The following is a 23,372-nucleotide window of genomic DNA, read 5'->3' as shown; positions in this document are numbered from 1 at the left end:
ACAAACATTACATATATTCTGTCATAACAATCCAATTAAACAGTGCAGGGGAGATAACTCAAATTTAGCTTGTGAAATGAACATTTTCAACTTTTGTTTAATCATTTTCTGGTTATATTTTAGATATTAATAATTAAATAAATCATGTATATTTATTGAAAACCCATCCTACATAAAATCCAAGGGATACAGGCCCAAAAGTCCTTGTGTATAAACACATTGGCCATCCACCCACTGGATATATAGGATAAGTTACCAAGAAATAAACATTTTGTAAAATTTCAGAATATGATATGGATTGATATAGGAAAATATAGTTATTATCATATATTATTGGAGTTGATTCTCTTAAAATTTATTTAACAAAGCACTATAGAATATTCATGTAACTATGAAATAGTTAGAACAGATTATAGAATAGTACACTCATAAATTCCATCCAGTCCAGCCGAATACCAGAGATGTTGTGAAGATAGATATACACCAGTATCAATACTTATTAGCAGAGTGATCATGACACTATAAACAATAGCATCACTTTCAATGTAAAGTTTTGCTGTGAGTGAGATTACATATCAAGCCTATTAGTTTGACAAATGTAGTCAGATATACTTTGTAAAATGGATATGTTAATATCAGCGCTGCATATAAAGCATCCCTTTAATTTTAATTAAGATTAAAATGATCATGATTACCAATTATACCAAATTGAGATATTTTTTTTTACTAATTGCATTCTTAAGTTGTTATAGAGTGGGCATTCAAATATAAAATGAAATGCATTTTCATTTTCATGTCCACATCTACATGCTGGTGTGTCATTCAGATGATCCATATATAAGTCACTATTTAGGTTGCTAGCATGATTTCTCAGCTGACAAATTATGATATTGCATTTTATTGGCCCATAGTATTTAAATGTGCTAGCAATTTCTTCAGTGTTGTTCATATTATCAGACTTGATGAATTTTTTGAATTGTTGAAGGGAAGTAGCATTCAAAGTTTCTGCAGATAGAAGGTTAAATTATCTACACATTGAAGGAAAATAACTATTGAAATAATTCTCAGTTCTACAGAAAGGAGGATTGAAAATACGGCTATTTCTTAGTGTGTATCTTACATTTATATTGCTGTGAAGGTATGGTTCAATGATGTCTTAAGTACTTAGGCGATTCATTATTTAATATTTTGAACATAAGTGCTAATTTATGATTTTTTCGTCTACAACAAAGTGATTCAAGTCCAGTTTCTGCATAAAGCTTACAATGAGAGGTCCCTCTACGCAATCCTGTAATAATCCTTAATGCCTCTAGCTGGATTGACTTAAGATTTTTTTTTTATTTTGGTTACTACAGTTATCCCATACTACATCCCCATATTCAAGTATTGGTCTAATAAAAGAGGTATATATTGTTATAAGACTTTTTCTATCCAATTTGTGTTTTAACATTCTCAATATATTCATTCTTTTATAAGCTAGCTCATAAATATTGTCAATATGATATGTCCATTTTCCATCACTACTAACAGTTAAACCAAAATGCTTATGAGTTTGTTTGTTAGTTACAGTTTCATTACCAAATAAGATATCTGGATGATTTAGTTCCCTTTACCTTGAGAAGATTACAGATTCAGTTTTTAGTGAATTAAATTTGATATCCCATTTTTTTGCCCATGCATTAATATTACCTAGATCATTATTTAATTTCACTGCAATTTCATTTTGATTGTTGTCTATTACTTCATAGAGAGAAGTATCATCTGCAATTTATTTTTTATTTTACTTGTTACACATTCTGTTATATCATTAATATAGGTTAAGAAAAGAAATGGACCAAGGACCGAGCCTTGGGGTACACCGGCTTTGACATGCTTAAAAGTTGAATAAAACCCCTCTGTTGATACTCTCTGCTTTCTATCAGAAATATAATTACTAAACCATTGTAATATTTTCCCTTTTATGCCATACGATTCCAATTTAAAAAGTAAACCCTCATGCGAAACTCTATCAAACGCCTTACTTACATCACAAAATACAAATCTGATTTCATTATTTTGATCCAAGTTATTTACAATAGTGTCATATATAGATAATAACTGGTTTACAGTCGAGTCTCTTGGTAAGAAGCCTGATTGGTGTTTCGTTATGATATCACATTCTTTCATAATATTAAACATATATTTAAAATAACTTTTTCAACAATTTTGCTAAAACATGATGTAATAGATATTGGCCTATAGTTAGAGACATCATTCTGAGCACCCTTACCTTTGTATATTGCATTAATATTAGTTGTTTTCCAAGAAAGATGTATAATACCAGATTCAATAGTCTTATTACAAAGTAAAGTTAGAGGACATATTAGAGAAGGTGCTAATTTCTGTATTATCTTGGGTATCATACCATCTAGGCCAGGAGGTTTTTTATCATTAAGTAAACACAGTTGATCTTTAATGTCCTCTTCAGATATCATGATATTGTCTAGAAGGAAGGGAAAAGTATTTTCATGGGGGGTAAGGGGTTCAAGTTTTCAGAAGAAGTTGATATTGAGCTGAAGTAGTTATTTAGAAATTCTGCTTTTTCAAATGGATGATGTATTAAGTTATTATTTTNTTACTACTTCCTTTCTAGCCTTTCTGATAATTTACTGTATTGTTATTTACAGCTTTTTTTATAAAATCTATTTCTCTGTCTAATTTTTTGCCCTATAATATTCCTCATCCAAGGTTTATCATTAGGGCGAACAGTTATAATTTTGGATGGTATACATTCTTCTATTTAAATATTAATAGAATTTGTTAAAAAAATATTAAACTCATTCGAGTCAAGTGTATTTATCAGTATTTCTCAATTTATTTCATTTAGAGCTCTATTCATGTCATCAAAATCTGCATTGTCATAGTTTAGTATAGTTTTATGGTAGGATTTTAGCTTAAATACAGAATATGAACAGGTAAAATTAATAACAGAGTGGTCACTGCATATTGGTGTATTCACTGTATTATGTTTTATAAGATTAACATTATTAGTGAATAAAATATCAATAGCAGTGGCAGTAGTTTGTGTTATCCTGGTAGGTTTATTAATTAGATTTGTAAAGTTATATTTTACCATTAGTCTATTTAAATGGTGGTTAGTAGGTATATTCAACATATTTACATTTATATCAACAGGTATTATTATGTTAAGTGATATGTTACATGCATTATCTAGAACATGGTCTAATTTATCCCAATATTCAACATTTGATTCAGGTCTATAAATACATCCTAATAATATTTTTTGCTTATTGAATAATACTTCAATCCATATCATTTCTATATCTTCATGCTCAAGATCAATTCTTCTTTCAGTATGTACTGTGTCTTTGTGATAAATAATTACTCCTCCCCCAGGTCCAGTTTTTCTATCAAGCCTGTGAATGTTATGGGAATGGGAGTTAAGTGTTATTTCAGCATCAGTTATATTAGGAGAAAGGTGTGTTTCAGTAAGACATAATATATCACTTTCATGTAATTCTGCTTCAATGATATCAAGTTTGGTTCTGAGTGATCTAACATTATGATGTGAGATTTCTATGTTGCATTGGGGTCCTGGATTTAGTTCAATATCATTGCAAAGAAGTAATATATTTTCAATGGTACATAAAAGATATTCAATGTTTTTAAGTTTGAAAAAATGTGGTTCATCAAAAAGTAAACAATATGTAAAGTAGTAGCTAGGGTATGTAATTTTACCTGCAAATGCTCGGATGATCAATGTGTTGATATAGTAATAATCCTCACAATATAGATGTGTCCCAATAAATATAATTACGATATTCTTATATTGATCCATTATCAAAGACAATTGAGTGGTAAACATTAGGACACATCAATAGGTTTCTGGTGTAAACAAACTTACGATAGGCATAAAGACAATCTCTGGAATTCGACTGTGGACTGAGTGGACTTAGAGTAGAGTATCTGGAACACGACAGAAAATATACATGTGCACAGATTATGCAGAGTTACAACATCAAACACATATTGCTTGCTAAAGCATAGCACGTGCTCTACCCGGGTCATACCTGGCTCCTCCGGCCACGGCCTTCCCTGGCGTCTCTCTCCAGGAGCTCACTTTCCCGACCCTCGAATACCGACTCTTAACACCTTATAAAATGTCCCCTGGTACCTTTAACAACTTGTACAATATTAACTATTCTTAAGCACGTACCACCCATTGTACTTGTATATAAGTGATGAGACACGCGCAGCAATTTAATCTAACGGCTAATTTAATATTTCATTACCAAACCAACAATATTAGGTGTAGCATATGATGATGACAGTTACCCCTGTCTGTTTTGGGAATTTCACACTCTTGTCCCTATCTCTGTCATCCATGAACGACAGTTGTGTAGCAGATAGATATACAGTTGTTAATGCATATTTAAAGGGAGATAATCTATAGCACGATGAAAAAAAGAAGTTATGAATACAAATGCTGAACATTGATAATATTATTATATTTAAGTGATGGAGTCACCCTATTTCATGATGATAAACACTGCATCTACTACTTTGGTTTTATTTTGGTACTTTGGATCTGTTTGATCTTTGGTGCCGTGATTGTACGAATATATCTTGGAGGAGATCTTTGTATTACAATACTGCTAGCTCACCGATGGTTCTCTACTGATAAGCTTAATAAAGTATTTAAGTGTTAACTTTAATTGTTTTTTAGGATCCCCGATCATCGAAGGTAAGTTTCTATACCTAAAGATAGGTACTCATATTCGAAGTTGAAATCATAAACAGAAATTATTATTCTGTTATCATTTTTGCAGAAGAAATATTACAAAAATAATTTTTAAACCCGTAATTATATACATTATATATCGTCCATTTTGCTGATGTTCAAACTGCAAACTTTTCTCTTAATTTAACAGCGTTTTATGAATTTTATCATTGTATTTGAAAACTAGAACAGAAACTTTGATTTTAACATGCAATAAGTTGCTTTGTACTTAATTATAAAGTTCATGTTCATAATTTTGGTTGATGAATACAGGAACAATAGACTTGGAATTAAAATTATCTGACCAGTTTCAAAAAGGCATGGAGGATCCCACTTCTACCGTGTTCAAGTCGACGGAGCAGGAACTTTGTACAGAGGTAATATCATTAGGGAAGCTACATTACATGTTGATTGTTTAAAACAGAACCAGATGGACTTTGAAGTCATTAGTTTAACTATCGTTGAAATATTTGCATTGTCTCAGTTTTGTTTCTTTTGTTTAAATATAACTCTTACATCTTGCGAATACATTATCATTACTATCTGTGATGCACGTTTATCTCCTAATAGGTAGAACAGGCATTTATTACAGACGTCAACTTCCAAGAGGGCACGAAATATGTGTGTAATCTTAAATCACTAAGGTAATTATAATAAATATAATAAAAATGTTGTTATGAGCTTCTTCACTTTCAATAAAAACGCATACGGTTGTAAAATTTCGATTCAGTAAGAAAAAGGCAGGAACCGGCTATGTGGTCCCGGTTGCTCAAAGGTTGGTTAGGGAAATTATCAAGAGCATCCTATTTCATTTTATTACTATATATTTACTGAAACACATTAGAATGATAGGTTTTGAGGGTTTATTTTGCTTTGGAAGACTTTGCTTCTTAATGACAACAATTTGAATTGTTCACTAACTGCTGGTTAAAATCAACTAACGTTTGATCGACTGGGGCCTGATGTTAACGACTCGCGCTTGTTGTATTGTTCAATATTATATAAATACTACACTCATTAGAGTGTGACATTGCCTAGGGTCACCCCGAGTGTATTACCGTTCGCCTTAGGTGACAGTGGTATTCGAGGCGTGACCCTAGGCACTGTCACACTCTGATGAGTGTGGTATTTATATTATATCGAAAGTCCTTAATTAACAAAGTTTTTAAAGTTTCAAATACACGTAAGTTGTATTTTCATCAACAAATTTAACAATGAATTATTCTACCTTAAACAATAAGGTTAATGTTTATCACTGCGAAATATCACGGCCGTTATAATAATTGAATTGTTGAAATTCACGATGGGGTTACCGAACCGTTGGGAATCACCCTTCCATTGACTCAATGTTAACTCGATTGTGACAGTTTGAAATGAACAATATACCTCGACCAATCAGATTACAGGATTTTCAATAGCGGTATAATAATATGAAATTTAAGGTACCACCTGAGGAATCAATTGGTTAAAAATATACGAAATAACAAGGTAATAGAGTTCACATGTATCATTTGCTTAGTCGTTAGTTTTTATCCCAAAACGGGTCAGTTACATTAATTATACAGCAAAATTCGGACAATGCGTATGGAAATTGACATAATTTGTTATCTTTTTAGAAATGGCAGCATCATTGTCACTTTTGTGATAATCGTTATTGGCAGTTACACTATACCTGGCGACGATCAATATGTCCAAGCGGTTACAATATTCATAGGAGCAGCGAGGACCCTGGGGTCATTTACAGTAATAAGTGAATCCATAGTTGTCAAATCAGCTTCCTATACGCAGCAAGGCGTCCAAATTACAACAACCACATCTGAGCCCACGACAACAACATTCACTCCAGAGTCAACAACTACCACTCCTGAACTAACAACAACGACAACCACTCCGAATCCAACGACAACCACTCCAGAGCCAACAACAACGACAACCACTCCAGAGCAAACAACAACAACAACCACTCCAGAGCAAACAACAGCAACAACCACTCCAGAGCACACAACAACAACAACCACTCCAGAGCAAACAACAACCACTACAGAGCAAACAACAACGACAACCCCTCAAGCGCAAACAACAATGACAACCACTCCAAAGACAACAACAACGACAACCACTCCAGAGCAAACAACAACGACAACTACTCCAGAGCAAACAACAACAACAACCACTTTAGAGCAAACAACGACGACAACCACTCCAGAGCAAACAACAACAACAACAACAACCACAACTGAGCCAACAACAACGACAACCACTCCAATGCACACAACAACAACAACCACTCCAGAGCAAACAACAACAACAACCACTCCAGAGCAAACAACAACGACAACCACTCAAGCGCAAACAACAATGACAACCACTCCAGAGCCAACAACATTGACAACCACTCCAGAGCCAACAACAACGACAACCACTCCAGAGCCATCAACAACGACCATCACTCCAGAGCAAACAACGACGACAACCACTCCAGAGCAAACAACGACGACAACCACTCCAGAGCAAACAACGACAACCACTCCAGAGCAAACAACAACAACAACCACTCCCGAACCTACAACTACTACCATTTTCCCACCTGGTAAATAGCTTACGATATTCCAGCTATAATGTTCCTCTTGGTACTAGAGCATGCTCAATTTCAATTAGTATCCTGCATGTTACTATAATCGTTACTATAATGTTACTATATGTTACGGTTGTGTGCTGAAATTACTGGAAAATAAAAATGTAAATGTTCAAATATAGGCAGACATAGGTTTTTGTAACTAATACCTCATTCTTGAATAGGAATGTAAGTCTTTATCTCTATTCGTTGAAGAGAGTGTTGTGAGCAAGTTAGTTACGTATCAGTGAAACAGTGATGCTACACGTCAGATTAACAATTTTAATTTAAAGCAAGTATGTCAAGAAATGATAGCTCAAAACTATTTTTGGGAAAATTGTGTTACTTTTCCCTTTCTTTGTATTGTTATTAAGATTTGTCAATATAAGTAATTTCTACAACTTTTTCATAAATGATTATATATATATTTTTTCATTTAAGAAATGGAAATGAATGATTCTATCACAAGACCTGAGGAAGAGATCACTATTAGCTGTAACGTACGGTACGCTCCGTCCGGATGGGATAACTTCAGTATAGTATCAGTGAACAATGATGACATCCACGTGACAGCCTTTTCAAACGGAACTTTTCAACAGGGCAACAGTTCTTATACAGCTAGACTTCAACAAAGTAGTCCAGATATGATACTTAGCGTGCTATTTCTTAATACCACGACACACTGTTACGCTAGAGGGAGTTACGTGTGTACATTGATCGACAACGGAATCATCGTCATCAATAATACAGCAACAGTTATAATTACAGGTAAGATCACAAAGATTGTTGTATACTTGCAAAACGTTACCGAATGTAGGATATGTTATGCATCAAGTATATTAACATTAACCTGGCATATGTTCATGATTTGTGTTATATTTTATTCCGAAAACATTATTTATTTTGTTCATATTTTGTTTGGGAAGCGTATCGAGAGCAGTGTTACCCTAAGGTAGGTTAATGTAGCTAAACTTTGAAAACAGTCATTTGTGTTTGATATAACATTATAGACATACGATTGCTATCATATAATTCCCTCAATAATTCCGCGACAAATGTGGGAACCTTCTGCATATTTTTATTTTTTATTTTTTGCCTTCTACTTTTTGGACACGAAATTAAAGCTACCAAAGTGAATCTGCCGCATCCATTGCAATATATGGGATGTTCATATTTCTATCTTCAAAACTGATTTTTATTTCCTAGCGCATTGCTAGCCAATACCTTATATTTTGCTGAAATAGTGAACGTTCGCCTAGGTGAGGTAGTCAGTTATAGCTGTACCCATGCCGGGACATACCAAAGTCCTTACAATTGCAGTTTGTTTCCTGCTTAACGTTAGCATTTAGGATAGCATTTAGGGGAATGACAACAACTGGTTCATCCGTCGTCAGTATAATGTTACCGGGCGGAATGCTGTGCTGGATGCCACTGGCATGATATTTCAGTGAGATGGCACTATACAATCGGAATTAGATCTGCGCTATCACAAAGAGGCAATTACACCAACATACTCTGTCTCCGGCACACTTGCACACATACAAAATACACATTCAGACACGCCCTTAAATGACATAAGCATTTGTTGGATGTTAAACCCGGATAAACAACCATCTAACCACTCTGCATTGTAAATATAGTATGTCCGATAACTATATGAAAAGTGAGAGCAAATATGTTAAACATCCATATTTTTCATAGATATCGCTAGCAACTTAACACTTGAAGGTAACGGCACAGTTAATGAGGGTGACAGGTACGAGATGAGCTGTTCTGGTAGAGTAGCTACAGAAGGCGGGGAACTCCACCTCCATGTACGATCCGGTAATACTTCGGACTTTATCAGGACCACAGAAGTCCCAATAGTAACCGTTGGTGATTTCAATGACATGTGTTACCAATCCATAACCAAAAATTACGGTTTCATCGCTGAGAAGGTCCAGAATGGAACAGAATTCGCCTGTGTCGCCACTAATGTCAAACTAACATCCTACCAAAGCACCACTTCCATCGATATGGTAGTGGACTTTGCAGGTAATATACATTTACAAATGCAATTTCTTTATTTTTGTTAGTCTTAAAAGTAATAATGAGTAATCATGTGTTTCGAAAAAAATGTCATTATGTTTATTACATTCTTCTATTAAATACTTAAACACTATTCAAACTATTTCGTTAATTCATGTACGATTTCCTACTTTCAACATGAAGTGTAATGCTGAAAGAGTCACTAGCCTAGTAAATACACATCGATACCTAAATGATATCAATCGCACGATAATTAAATTAAAAACTGATATATCAGTAGATAATACTCTAAAGCAAACTAGTATACTGTGTATTCATTATCAAACAAACTAATTACACTTTCTACTAGATTTCAACACTCAGCTTCATTTGCAAAACACTACATGGATCCCTGCCTATGGTGACAAAAACAGTCCTGAATTCAAGAGCTTTGCAGAGAAAATAGAAAATGACGTAAGTATATACTGTAACACTAATTTATTGCGTAAATGATTTGTCTTAACAGACTCAAATTGAATTCAAGGGGAGATAAAAAGTGGTACATACCACAAGTGGCTAACCAAACCGTCTCTTTTGGAGCATTTTGATTTGCTTCATTTGGTTAATGATATTTTAGTTTTAAATTGTTTTTAATATCGTTCTTGTTGATGTGGTTCTTGTCCTGCGTGTTAGGTGTGATAGTAGAAAGGCATTTATGCTGTTAAATTTATGTATCTTTGCAGACTGACTATGTATACGAGAGAAGCAATATCAAGGATAACTACAAGAAAAGCAAAGTCATTGGACTCGAGTAAGTTTTTTCATGTGCATCTGCAGGCGCTTTGAATACACATGTATATACATGTATATATATAAATAAAACAAAACACGAAGACTAGTATAATTGGCTAGCGCTTTTGCTCATCTTGGCGCTCTTCAGGCGATTTGAATTTATTTGTGACGTTATAAATTGAGTACACATACTTAAGACGTCAAAAATAATGACGTCATTAACAAAGTACACATAATGCGGACGTCTAGAAATTGCGACGTCTTAAAAAGATTACATGAATGTACTTGCATTAAATGCGTCAATGAAAAAGATGGAAAAAGAAACGGAGCATATTATAAATGCTCAAATGAATACATTGTTCAATAGTAAAAGTTAAAATAATTTGATAGTAAAAATGAATTTCAAAGCGCAATACTTAGTTCATCCGAACATATTAAACACACGGAATTTGTAAATTTAAAATTTATAAGAGGTGTTCGAAATTTACCGCGTTCAAGCCCGGTTTTAGAATTTTAATAAACATGTTTTCTTTTAACTCTCTTGTAATAGTATCTGATGTGTTCATTTGGTAAATTAGTAAAACTAAAATACAGACTGTACATTTACACAGAATAATAAGGTATATTTACAAAATTATCGATAATTTATTACTTATTGAGATTATTGATATAGATGGACAATCATATGGAAAATATGTATTTGAATTAATAATATTGCTGAATGTTGAACTACACACATTAATACCAAGGCTCACTCTTCTACCAGTGGCGTAGATATCTAGATGTCACGTTCCATGTTATAGTACAAGTACTGCGTCACTGGCAACATACATACTTCTATACCTACACGCACACACACACACACAGACACACATACTCGGAGCAGATTGATATAACGGGAAGTATTAAATAAAAATATACTAAACATATTCGAGTTAAATGATTATATCAGTTAAATGAATAAATTTCTCAACTTTAGATAATATATAAGTATTAATTTCTGGTGATAGCTCATTATCTCCTGATGTAAGTAATTTAAGACTAATACATCCTACTACATATATATTTCATCAAAATCACGTCTGAAATCAGAATAATTTGGACAGAAAAAGAAAAAATAATCAGCATCCTCACGCGGTGCTCCACAAGAACAACTGCCATCTTGAATAAGGTGGTCAGTAAATTTATCGAAGTTTAAGTCACTTGCTTTGTGCCTGATTTGAAAAAGTATTATATTAAGATTCCTAGGATTGCACTGTTTAAATATCAGGGAAACATTATCTACTTGATTATTATAATAGTTTTTTAGTTTATATTTGAACGAAGTAAGGGAATAAGCAGATGCTATAGAAGAATCTAATAAGTTCCATACGTTCATTGTATCAGGAAAGAAACTAGAGTTGTAGATATGAGTTCTAGCTTCAGGTCCATTAAAGGTTCTAGTATTTCTTAATCCATATGGGTTATTAACATTATTAATAAAAGGTACAATATAAGGATAGTCAGGTGTTAAGCGGTTTATTATCTTATACATTAAAATTAATTTATGTTTATGACGTTTTAAATTTAAAGTTTCCATATTTACCTCAAGATATAGTTTTCGATGAGATGTCCCACTTCTTAACCCCGATATAGTTTTCATAGCTTCAACTTGAACAGATTTAACCATACTGGATTCTCCAATGAAACAGTTATTCCAGATAATATCACCATACTCAAGCACATGTCTTATATAAGAACAATATAACGTTTCCAATGATTTTCTATCGATTTTATATTTAAGCATTCTCAATATGTTTAGTCTAATACAAGCTTTACTAAAAATATCATGAATATGATCCCCCCATGTACATTTAGAATTAAGCAAAGTACTGAAAATACTGAAAGGCTAAACATATTACGTTGTCAATTTACATCATCTTTCAGCTTTAAAGGGCACCATCAAATTAAGTCGTTATCATAAAATATTGAAGTGGGGGATTTCAAATAAAATTTACAAACAATAGAATAACATTTTACAAACTTGATGGCACCCTTAGTTAATTTTAGCTCGGTTAAGACTTCTCATATAAAGAACAAGTTAACAAAAGAAAGTGCAACAAACAATAAAGGTGATTCAGATATTTTATTTTTACATTTATGATTATATTATAAACCTCAAATGTGCTGCCTCTGTCTATGAAAATGTTTTCCAATATCACTTGGTACTGTGAATGTAGCTTTTGGTAACTTAAAAGCATGCCATTGTGAAGACTTAAGATATAAATTGGTAAATAAAATATACAAAAGAATATCTGTAAATAACATTGGAATGTTTGGAAATATAAATATAAAATCTACACAAAAACCGGATTTTACATGTACTTAAACCACAAGTTGTAAAATAAATGAATTTGTTAGTTAAAAATGACACATCCAATAATCATATCTAGGAGATCATTGGGGCTGTCATTTTTACCGAAAGTCGATCTAATCCCCTAAAACATGTAAAATTACTCTGAACACCTTAGTTTAGGTCCATATATAGCTGTAACGAATGATTAGGTCCCTGTGGTTAAAACTGTACATCTGCGTGCTGTGGGACAATTATTGAGTGCAATAGTGCAAAATGTAAGGATATTGGGCATGAACGGAATATTCTGAATGACAAAATCAATGCCTATAGCAATTCATTTAAGGAATGATTTTTATTTTTTCAACATTTATGAGGTCATAACAACAATGGGTTTATGGACATATTGAATGAATCGCGTTAGCGATTCATGTAAAATATGTCCAAAAACCCATTGTTGTTATGACCTCATAAATGTTGAAAAAATAAATATCATTCCTTATATTTACATTGACGAATCCTTTCAGTGGATCGATATAACAACGAATAAAACAAATAAACAGGGTTTGTTCCTGCTTATACACGGGTGCAACGCAGTGGCGAGAACAGTGTTTTTTCGCGGGGAAATGTGACACTATCGTGAGAGATCTTAGCAACCGTCAACAACAATAACACAACAAAATGTAGTTCCATATTCAATGTTTATTTGTAGCACAGGACACGTGAATACGTGGATATTTCACAAAGCACAGTTCAATAATATTTTAAGATGTAAGAATTAAGCATCTAGTTCGGTCGTTCCGAGTGAGTAGTTTTTGTAGTGTACTACTACGCAGTGTGATCAGGTTACTATCAGTTCCCACGTGCTGAGATTCTATGAACAGCTGTGTTATGCATTTATGAATGTAATTTTTGTCAATGGGTCTAAGCATACAGAATGTAAATATATAATTATAAGTTAATAGATGCAAGCATGAATGATCCGTTCCTTTCATAAAAAAAGGTTTGGTGTCCTGGAGCTTTGCAGCATTTTCTTGTTTCGTTTGATAACATGAGAGTTATAAATGGCACCGTCAAAGAAACGGAAAGAATTATTATTATTATTTTCAATATAAAGTTGAATAAAATAGTCATAGCTTGTGTTTATGGTTGGAAACAGACATCAATACACTTATGTTAATTGTTTATATCTATATTTATTTTCAGGAAGAAGGAGGGTGTCTATGTCACTTTCGTGATGCATATAGTTACCCAAGTGGTTCTCACCGATAGCTCCGGCAATGTCATCACAACAAAACTGACACCGACCGACATCGTTTCTGCATTTGTCGACACGCTCCCTACGGTTGCCAATGATCTTACCAGCAGTGACCTGATTGACTTAGACACCAACAACATTGTCACAGATGTTATTATTGGTATGTTACATATAGACATCATTCGACAAAACAAACAACCACTGCCGTATCATAAACAAATACTGGGTTAGTTGTGCGTACCAATTACAGGGTTTTGATTTATAAGTATCGGTGCCAATATTTTCCAGTATATTTTTATTTAACGACGGTCTCTGTTCTGTTTAATTGAAGAGCATGGCTGACATTTGTAAAGTTCAAAATGCCTTTTTATTTACACTGGTTGAAAGAAATAAAAGTAGTGATTCATGTACTGCCATCAAATGATAGCCACATTTAGTGCTTCGAAATTAGTAAAAATGACCAATTCCACTGCATTGTAGTAAACAATAATACAAACATTGGTGACATTTCTGATAATTTTGTATATTTAAACTTGTTTAATCCATTAATGAGAGAGAAGCTAATGGACGCCTTGGCTATCTTATGGTGACACCTACATACAAGGTTGTAACAATATTCGAAATCAGATTCATCGTTTTGATATGAATAATAAATGTCAAGTTTGTTTTGAACACAAACATAATTGAAAACTTTTTTAGCGCGCTTTTGAAATGTCTGTTTCCTTTGGTAAGCAAAGAGTGCAAATGACAGGTCTCTCGAGCTGAAAACAATTCACTAAGCCACAGTGTGTCGAATCAGTAAAATCAGCTGTCAAAAATCATAAAGACATTTTGCCCAATTGCACTGTAGTAACACATTTACCCCTTCCACCCCTGTTAACATGACATGTTTCAGCTGGTGCCCCGCCCCCTCGTCTGTGTCCTTCGATTCTTCTTTCCTTCTAACCTGGATGGATTCTTACATTTTTATCTCCCTTTCAAGTTATCATCCTTTCACGTGTCTTAGAGTGTGTTTCAGTCCGTGAAGTAGTTTTGTATGTGTACTTGGTATATATTGGCTGATTTATTGTTTTGTCTCTCCAAAGTCCTTGTATTTCTAGTGTAGACTTGTTGTTTCATGGATTCAACGTCTTTCTGGTATTCTCTTAAGAAAGTTCCAGGCAGTTACCCTGATGCATTTAAGGTTGCAGCTATTACACGAATTCTGTGTTCAAAACAAGCTTAGCAATTACTGTTGGAAACAAACAAGCACGGTTATCTCGGTGCTATGTGTTGCCCTTTGAAATCGAAAGGTCCGAGGAACTTGAAATAGTGCTGCTGTGGAAAAAGCAGGAAATATTTCGGCACTAATATCATTTTTACGCCGTGTGCCGATTTTTGACTAGTCATACACAGAAAATGTTCATGTAAGTTAACAGTATAAGTCACACTTAAGTCTTTTTCATTTTGGGAAAAATTGAGATAAACCTAAAACCTTGATATAATATAACGTCATTCATTTAATTTGCCATATCATTGAAAGTATTTTAGTTTTTCCCTTTTCTATTATTTAAATAATTTTTTGATATATCTCATGGATATCCCTTTATGAATTCACCCCTTTTCATGAAAGAATATTTCAAATGAATTTTGGCTATAAAGTGTATATACTCATTAAATGTATACCTTATGTTTGAAAGACAAATGACAGAGCCAAAACAAAAATATCTTTGATGTAAAGTTAATATTTTGAGTTTCAATCATCTGTAATGTAAATCTCTAAATAAACCTATGTGTCAGATTAAAACAAAGTAGGCTCTTTTTCAGGCTTAGCATTTTTAACAAACACAAACGATATGTTTTTCAACGAATCTGTTTCTTTCTTTGTCTTTAGATCCTGGCGACGGGTATGGTAAGTAATGCTATCTTAATTGGAAAAATAGAAAGAAAAAAACATGAATAAGTATATATATACATATACAAGTATTTTGTCTTGCGTTTTAGGTCATATCGTCTTAGATTGAGTGTTTTCTTGATTCAAATTTAAACATTATGTTTATTATCTATTGTATGAAGTTCTGCTTTGCTTTAAGCTTATATTAAAACACAGTATTTGCTTTGCACCTATAACTGGGGTGATGAAGAAGGTAGAAGACAAATTTATCAAGGACGTTTTTGCTTTGTGAAAACAATAACGAAGGCTCCCTTAATTTATATTTGCGGAAAACAACTTAGCATTGCACATGTTACATTGTGGAATAATTTGATATATGTGTTTAAATTTAAAAAACGGACAATAACGATTATTTTAATTTTTTTTTTTTTTTCTGTCACCCAATATTTTGTAATAAAACCTATTTCCCATTGTAGTTTTTCATACTTCCATACGTTCCCCTTATTTCGTGCTGGATTTAATTGTAAAAGAGCTAAGCATGGCCTATCTAATTCAGGTGGATTTCTCCTGTTGCATTTTATTACTATCATAAAAACTCGTATTCAACAACTGCAAGAAAAGTTCTATTCACGTTAAGTTGTTAAATATCGCTGAACAGCACCATATGTTTTGCATGTGGTTGACTATTACAAAAAGGCTAAGGGTTATATACTTTTATCATTAAAGATTTAGCTTGAATGTCTGATAACGCAGTTGAATTATGATATAATACGTTTGTATGTGGCATTTTTTGTTTTCAAATGGTTAAAACTGTGTTAAAAGATGAAATGCTATGACCTTTTCTTGAACTTGTGCTTTCATTGCGCTAAGTAACCATTTCTCCACAGAAAGTCATAGTATATCAACAAAGTCATAGTACATTAACAAAGTCATAGTAAATCAACAAAGTCATTGTACATCAACAAAGTCATAGTACATCACAACAAAGTCATAGTACATCAACAAAGTCATAGTACATCAACAAAGTCATAGTACATCAACAATGTCATAGTACATCAACAAAGTCATAGTAAATCAACAAAGTCATAGTACATCAACAAAGTCATAGTACATCAACAATGTCATAGTATCCCAACAAAGTCATAGTACATCAACAAAGTCATAGTACATCAACAAAGACATAGTACATCAACAATTTCATAGTGCATCAACAAAGTCATAGTACATAAACAAGTCATAGTAAATCAACAAAGTCATAGTACATCAACAAAGTCATAGTACATTAACAATGTCATAGTACATCGACAAAATCATAGTACATCAACAAAGTTATAGTAAATCAACAATGTCATAGTACATCAACAAAATCATAGTACATCAACAAAATCATAGTACACCAACAAAGTTATAGTACATCAACAATGTCATAGTACATCAACAAAGTCATAGTACATAAACAATGTCATAGTAAATCAACAATGTCATAGTACATCAACAAAGTCATAGTACATCAACAAAGTCATAATACATCAACAATGTCATAGTACATCAACAAAGTCATAGTAAATCAACAAAGTCATAGTACATCAACAAAGTCATAATACATCAACAATGTCATAGTACATCAACAAAGTCATAGTACATCAACAATTTCATAGTGCATCAACAAAGTCATAGTACATAAACAATGTCATAGTAAATCAACAAAGTCATAGTACATCAATAAAGTCATAGTACATTAACAATGTCATAGTACATCAACAAAATCATAGTACATCAACAAAGTCATAGTACACCAACAAAGTTATAGTAAATCAACAATGTCATAGTACATCAACAAAGTCATAGTACATCAACAATGTCATAGTACATCAACAAAATCATAGTACATCAACAAAGTCATAGTACACCAACAAAGTTATAGTACATCAACAATGTCATAGTACATCAACAAAGTCATAGTACATAAACAATGTCATAGTACATCAACAATGTCATAGTACATCAACAAGGTCATAGTACATCAACAATGTCATAGTACATCAACAAAGTCATAGAAAATCAACAAAAATATTGTAAATCAATAAAGTCATAGTAAATCAACAAAGTCATAGTTCATCAACAAAGTCATAGTACACCAACAAAGTTATACATGATGTAGTACATCAACAATGTCATAGTAAATCAACAAAGTCATAGTAAATCAACAATGTCATAGTACATCAACAAAGTCATAGTAAATCAACAATGTCATAGTACATCAACATAGTCATAGTACATCAACAAAGTCATAGTACAGTTGTGGGATCGCACAACGTTACACGATGTGCGGAGAGCGCACGGTGTGTGCACGGTGTATGAACGATGTGTGCACGATATGCGAACGTTGAAAAATTGGACGATCATTGCATACGCACATTTGTGCGCGCAATGGACGAACGTTGGGCGATAACAATCGTGGTTGGTGTAAATTGAGGAACGCCTTAACAATATATACGGTTTCGTGTTTAAACATATACACTTGATTTTTAAGTGTGTTTATATATACAAGCTGCATCTATAAGCTTATCTTTAAATTTTATGTCTATGCTTCCCTGAATTTAGAAATTGTGTTTTCGGTGTTTTTTGAACGACCTTAATCGACATGTAAAATTATAACACAGTTCCCGTATACAGGTAAACATACCATGTAGCTACTTTGTACATGAACCTGGACCGTACTTGTCTCCGCCCCGGGACCTTACACGATGCACGTAACTCACCGGGGTGTTAATCCAGGTGAAGGGGATCTTTAAGCCAAACCGAATGCAATTAACAAATACTAATTGTCCAGTTGTGTTTTCATAACGGTCATACTTCATCACACATCAGCTATAGGTGTCAGGCACAGGCCAGGTAAAACTCCGTCCACTCATCAGAATGTCATTTACCTGTTCTGTTATCTAGGAGCCAAACCCATTCTTGACAGTCTAACGGTCATTGGAATATTGTGTAACACGCATTGTAAACTTGTACATAATCTTAATTATTGTGATGAGAAATCACAGTAATATATACAGCTGTACATGTACATCCTTCCGTATTTATTTCATTTCGTAATATTGATCAACAAATTGTACCTAATCGCACAGTTGTGCGGAGAGAAGCGCACAAGGGGGCGAACGATTGTTAAATCGTACAGTTGTGCGCACCATGTGTGGACGATGTGCGGACGGTGTGTGAACGATGTATGCACGGTGTGCGCACGCTATTTTTGGAGCGTTGTGCGGTTACACAACTGTACATCAACAAAGTCATAGTAAATCAACAAAATCATAGTACATCAACAAAATCATAGTACATCAACACAGTCATAGTACATCAACAAAGTCATAGTAAATCAACAAAGTCATAGTACATCAACAAAGTCATAGAACATCAACAAAGTCATAGTACATCAACAAAGCATAGTAAATCAACAAAGTCATAGTACATCAACAAAGTCATAGAACATCAGCAAAGTCATAGAACATCAACAATGTCATAATACATCATAGTACATCAACAAAGTCATAGAACATCAACAAATTCATGTACATCAACAAAGTCATAGTATATCAACAAAGTCATAGTACATCAACAAAGTCATGAACATCAGCAAAGTCATAGAACATCAACAATGTCATAATACATCATAGTACATCAACAATGTCATAGTACATCAGCAATGTCATAGTACATCAACAAAGACATAGTACATCAACAAAATCATAGTACATCAACAATGTCATAGTAAATCAACAAAGTCATAGTAAATCAACAAAGTCATAGTACATCAACAAAATCATAATACATCAACAATGTCATAGTAAATCAACAAAGTCATAGTACATCAACAAAGTCATAGAACATCAACAAAGTCATAGTACATCAACAAAATCATAGTAAATCAACAAAGTCATAGTATATCAACAAAGTCATAGTAAATCAACAATGTCATAGAACATCAACAATGTCATAGTAAATCAACAAAGTCATAGTACATCAACAAAGTCATAGTACATCAGCAAAGTCATAGTAAATCATTAAAATCATAATAAATCAACAAAGTCATAGTAAATCAACTTGATATGTTTAAAAGAGTCTAGCAGGAACACAAGCATTTCGCTGTATGTTTGAGTACAGTTTTGATAACATTTTTTGTCTGTTTTAAACATGAAGACCAACTACATACACTGTATAGAGATTATTAAAGGTTTGAAATGCACATTTTTAACAGTTATAATGGTATGCAACACAGTCACATTTAAACATATTCCATGGTGCGCATAGCGCATCTTGGAGAACATGTTTGAACGGAACTGTGTTGCATACCCTCATAAATGTAAAAAAAAAAGATGCATTTCAAACCTTATATTTACGTTCTGTTACACTCACTTTCATTATTTAAGGAAATGATGTGTTTTTTTCACGTAAAAAAACAAAACACCGTCCTGAAAACAACATTAATTGAACAGCCTTTTTCGCAGGAAGGATGATGCGTTGTCAATGGTGACGAAATACACAGTTGCGCAATAAACAAATAGTTCCAATTTGCTTATTTTAAATCATTTGATTTATCTACCAGCATGTTTGACATGCATTGATTATCTTAAAAATTGACGGTTGATCTTAATTCGAAACAAAAATACCCTGTGAGATACTTTAGTTACAAGGAGTCAGTCCGTGTTTGCGATGGTAGCTGACCGATAAACAACGGTTGTGCAGCGTCTAAGCGATGCGGTTGGAATGCCACCGAGATGGGTGAACGAACATTGAAAGTGCATCCGTGAAATGTGGAGTACCCTATGAAACCAGATGACGATTTAAAAGACACTGTTGACTGAATTATTGTGTCGACCGACTGCGCCAATGGGACTAGCTTATTCAGCCATTGTTGGAGCATTCAGCATGTGTTACTTTCGCTGAGGAGTGAGGGGACTGGCCGACTTGACGGGATAGTTTGACCTGCTTCGCCAAGTTTGCAACGGACGCTAGTGTAGAGGACAGTGGGTTTTTCTGTTCTGTTGAAAAGGCCCTGTTATAGAATCTTATAGCAGACTCACTATAGTGGCCCGACATAAACATGATGTGCCCTGATTCAAAACCACATTCATTCATCACCTGCCGTGTAATCTTTTTCAGTTCCCTAGTAATTGAATAGTGTGATTTCTTGTTGTCATTGATCAGTTCTGTTAACACAGATTAAATAAATATATATATATATATAATATAAAAAGAAAAAAATCTCAACAACGAGTCTTTAATACTTTCATCTCGACAAGGAGATTCTTCAGACTGTTTATTCGAAGTAGATATTGTGACGTCATAAACTATGACGTCACATAATTGTTCGCTATATGCGCACCCGCCATAGCGATATCACAGCAATAGAAATACATAATTATGGTCTTAAGGTAAAGAGTACTATTTGTTAGGAATTAGAATTACTATTAATACTATTATTTAGAGGATTTTTTTTATCTCTGTGCGGAGCGAACTCGGGACCATCACATTACTGATCCAACACACTACCGATGTCTCTACATTGAATCGAATACACAAATGCAAATTTACAACTATAACTCATCTGTAGACAAAGAAAAAACGTGTCTGCACATCCTTTCAAATACAGAAGTACTCTCTACCTTAAACGATATGTGAAGTAAGAACATTATAAAATATATTCAAACAGCACTGTTCAAGCGGGGTCTAATAAGTCTGATGAATTCAGCTTCCGTAGCATCACGTTTGATTACGTCTGCGTTGTTCATACATATTATTTATATATATATTTTTAAACTAGATAAAACAAACATTTCGGGTGTTTTCTGGTGGGGGAGGTTACATAGTGAGGTCAGAGGTCATATAGCAATACAGGTAGTACTGTTCATATTACTACACACTTGCTTTTATGGAATCATAACAACATTTTTAGTTGGTACTTTTACCTAGAGGCACTGCAACACAAATGGAAATATTTAAACAGTATTCGCTAGTATCTTCAACCGTATCAAATTGTAAGTTGTAGCTTGTCCATTATTCGACTTGTGATGAATGCAAATGAGAAACATTACCTAATCTACTTTCAGTTTCAGTTATAGTATTTATTATCATTGATCTAGCATGTAACATATCTTTTACACACTTATCTGTTAGCTAAAACTTGAGTATGGCTGTTTCAGCATAACCTATTTAGGTAATGTTCTCCACATTGCAAAGTCATATATGAAATTATTTTTTTCATGGAAGCTTCAAACATTACCCATTTTTATTTCAATGCACCAGCGCGTGTTTTACATGGTTATATATACGACAATTAACATTTTGACGGAAGCACAATATAATTACACCTTACACAAGTTGGTGATTATTTATGTTTTTTACAAGCTGAATGGTGTAGTTATTAAATTTGTTCTGAACTGAATGTCATAGTTGATTAGCTGCTATTAACCATGTTCTATGATTGTCTTTTCTGTATAAATATGTTCTGGTAACTATCACAACAAAAGATGTTTGTAAATTCCTGAACATAATACCGATATAATACCTCATAATGAATACCACGCATAGAACAACACTCGGTGTACGGTGTTCCTTTTTATTTACCTTTCGTATTCGTTTACTTCATAAATAATTGTAGCAAGTTACATCTCTATAGTTATAGATGTTCTGGTATATACATAAGAGGTATTGTTTTTTAACTTTCATTTAAAAACTTTATTGTAAAGCAGGTATTCTATATATGAATGTTGTTTTCCAGAATGCAGCAATACGAAGACTGACATTGTAATCCTCCTGGACGCCTCTGGAAGTGTCGGACGAAGTAATTTCGTATTAATGAAAGTTTTCATACTCAACATTACAGGAAACATTCTGTTAGATCCAAACGGCATTCAAATCAGTATTGCAAAATTTTCGACATATCCTAATAATGAATTTTGGCTCAATGAACATCATGGAGTATATGATCTCCGTGATGCTATAGATTCAATCGTATACACCGGTGGAGGGACATACATATCAAGAGCCTTGCAGTTCGTTAGGGATAATACACTTACCGCTGCGAATGGAGCAAGAGCTGACTCGGAAAAGATTATAATTCTGATGACTGATGGAGTGTCCGCCGATAGTTCCACAACAATCGCCAGCACACTCAGGAATGATGGCGTCCTGGTGATCTCTGTAGGAATAGGACGCGGGATTTATAAGGATCAGTTAGATGAAATCGCTTACAACACCTCCTACGTATTTATTGCTGATGATTTTATCACGTTGACGACGCAAATAAGAGATACTGTGAAGGGGTCGGCCTGTGGGACTATTGACAACAATTTTGATTGATAATTCTAACAGAGTTCATTTATAAATATTTGGAATTATCAGGATCACATAATCCCAGAGAGAAAAAACATTTGATATCTGTTTTCTGTAAGAAGTGCAACGAACGTCAACAACAAAGGATGTATAAATTTTAAGGGAAAGGCAATCACGTTGGTGTTTTTCAATTTGATACTGTATATGGCATTGTACGTTTACGAAAATCATTCAAGATTTAATTAAACGACATTTAAATCAAAAGGCAGTGATTGCTATTTCATTGTACAGTGTAGTACTTTATGACTTATATCGTAGTAACTTATATCTTATCATGGAAATATAATACGCTACCATTCTGCTTAATGTTAGATTTTATTA

At 33.5% G+C, this 23,372-nt stretch overlaps 1 protein-coding gene across 1 annotated transcript in view; it reads left to right on the top strand.

Annotated features, from left to right (window-relative positions):
* Window positions 1-23,018, top strand: part of LOC110463640 (mucin-3A-like) — a 39,334-nt gene extending 16,316 nt beyond the window's left edge. The window contains exons 4-15 of the mRNA XM_021518423.1: window positions 4,727-4,744; window positions 5,054-5,157; window positions 5,351-5,424; window positions 6,397-6,850; window positions 7,076-7,370; window positions 7,836-8,162; window positions 9,096-9,428; window positions 9,772-9,875; window positions 10,145-10,212; window positions 13,732-13,943; window positions 15,657-15,674; window positions 22,438-23,018. Coding sequence (XP_021374098.1) covers window positions 4,727-4,744; window positions 5,054-5,157; window positions 5,351-5,424; window positions 6,397-6,850; window positions 7,076-7,370; window positions 7,836-8,162; window positions 9,096-9,428; window positions 9,772-9,875; window positions 10,145-10,212; window positions 13,732-13,943; window positions 15,657-15,674; window positions 22,438-23,018 — 2,588 coding nt within the window. The remainder of the gene's footprint in view (window positions 1-4,726; window positions 4,745-5,053; window positions 5,158-5,350; window positions 5,425-6,396; window positions 6,851-7,075; window positions 7,371-7,835; window positions 8,163-9,095; window positions 9,429-9,771; window positions 9,876-10,144; window positions 10,213-13,731; window positions 13,944-15,656; window positions 15,675-22,437) is intronic.
* Window positions 23,019-23,372: the final 354 nt, after the last annotated feature.

The sequence above is a fragment of the Mizuhopecten yessoensis genome, unplaced genomic scaffold (assembly GCF_002113885.1).
Source record: "Mizuhopecten yessoensis strain PY_sf001 unplaced genomic scaffold, ASM211388v2 scaffold10919, whole genome shotgun sequence".
Classification (NCBI taxonomy): domain Eukaryota; kingdom Metazoa; phylum Mollusca; class Bivalvia; order Pectinida; family Pectinidae; genus Mizuhopecten; species Mizuhopecten yessoensis.
This window is presented reverse-complemented; position numbering and strand designations above follow the sequence as displayed.